General features: G+C 49.0%; 1 protein-coding gene across 1 annotated transcript in view; it reads left to right on the forward strand.

Annotated features, from left to right (window-relative positions):
- The first annotated feature begins 914 nt into the window (after window positions 1–914).
- LOC112224302 (synaptopodin 2-like protein) overlaps window positions 915–1689 on the forward strand; it is an 11143-nt gene continuing 10368 nt past the window's right edge. The window contains exon 1 of the mRNA XM_042306001.1: window positions 915–1145. Within this exon, the coding sequence (XP_042161935.1) occupies window positions 1044–1145 (102 nt within the window). The 5' untranslated portion in view covers window positions 915–1043. The remainder of the gene's footprint in view (window positions 1146–1689) is intronic.

Below are 1689 nucleotides of genomic sequence, written 5' to 3' on the forward strand. Positions count from 1 at the left end.
TTTATTGGAAAGGAGCATCAAGCTTATCAACGTTCACCGCCCTGTGAAGTTCATCATAATCAGCATGATTTCCTGACAAGTCGTAGTGCGAGGACCACACGTCATCGTGTCACTCCAAGTTGAATTCGATATGATTGTTATTATATCCACCGACATTTCTCGCATAATTCGTTTTACCGACACAAAAAGATTCCACCTTGTCTAGCGTATTTTGTTTTGTCGACATTTTGAAAGTTTACCGAACATCTTTCTGTTTCCATCAGGCCTGGCCTGTCATTACATTCGTTTATTCCGACATGCATTTACTCGCATAAAAAAATGGATGAAAACCTGGTTAATCACATAGCATTTGACCGCAGGTTTTTAAATCCGAAAAACGTGTGGCCAGTTTAATGTGGCCACGAGTTGCTGACGTCACGGTAAAAAAATATGATCAGTAGGCTACTGTTATTACGCTTCAGACACAAATCTCTGGTGTTATCATAACAGCAGTGTAATAGCGCCCCCTAGCAACACTGACCCGCTATGACAGGCGGGCCTTCGCTCACTGTGAATGTGGATCACAATATGTAGACTTATGTTCTGCTCTTAAAATACCCCTCACCCTCTCCTTTCCAACCTCACTCTGTCCTCTTCACTCAGGGCAGTTGGACAAAAAGCCTCGGAGAGGGCTGGTTTGGGGGTCGGGGCAGTATGTGCGATGGGGTCAGGGGGTTATTTTGGGAGGATCTATCAGCATCCTGCAGAGTGACATGACACGTGTGGTGGATATAAAACACACACACACACACACCCTGTGCCCCCCCTGACAGTCGACACAGCATTCCACTGTTAGCAGACGGAAACCAGTTCCTCTCTCTCTCTCTTTCTTTCTCTCTAACCCCTTCCCTTTCAACCCCCCTCTCTGGGTGGAGTGGGCTGGGTCACAGAGGAAGTATGTCAGACCAGAGAGACAGCAAACACACAGAGCAGTCGGAAGAACCAGAGAGACATACACTCTGTGTGCAGTGTGACTCAGCGTGTGTGTGTGTCACTGAGTCGTGATGGTAGCAGAGGAGGTGGTGGTCACTCTCTCAGGAGGGGCTCCATGGGGCTTCAGACTGCAAGGAGGAGTTGAGCATCAAACACCGCTGCAGGTGTCCAAGGTACGACTTGTGTGTGGGGTAGAGTGGGGTAGGTGGAACAACAGGCTGTGTGTTTGTTGTACGGTGAGCTGTGGGGACAGAATGGTATGAGTATGCGTGGAAAAGAGTGGAGCACGGGGAGGCAGATCATGGAGTAACAGTTGCAGGCTAGGGAACAGCAGGTGTATATTGATGGCGAGATCAGGCCGTCAGAGTTCTGCCCTCCTCTGTGTCCTGCGCTGCCTGCCTGGTCATGACTGGTACGATAACTGAGCCCTCTGGCACAAAAATGACTGCTGTGGCATCAGCCAGGTGGGTGCGACACATTGGTAGAAGCCGGGCAAGTTCCCCCTTCCCCTCCCATGTAATGTAAAGTACGTTGAGCTGCTGGGCAAGTTCTGCAAGGAGTCGTTATATTCATGACTTAGCTGTGCAACCCTTCCTAAATAACAGAGTCTGTTTGCTTGTCATGGTGATTGGATTTTAGGGGCCGTGGGTCATGGGCTGACCCTGATGGACACATGCTCTATGAACTTTCTCTGTGTTTACGTGTGTTTCATCTCTA

This window comes from Oncorhynchus tshawytscha, linkage group LG25, assembly GCF_018296145.1.
Source record: "Oncorhynchus tshawytscha isolate Ot180627B linkage group LG25, Otsh_v2.0, whole genome shotgun sequence".
Lineage (NCBI taxonomy): Eukaryota > Metazoa > Chordata > Actinopteri > Salmoniformes > Salmonidae > Oncorhynchus > Oncorhynchus tshawytscha.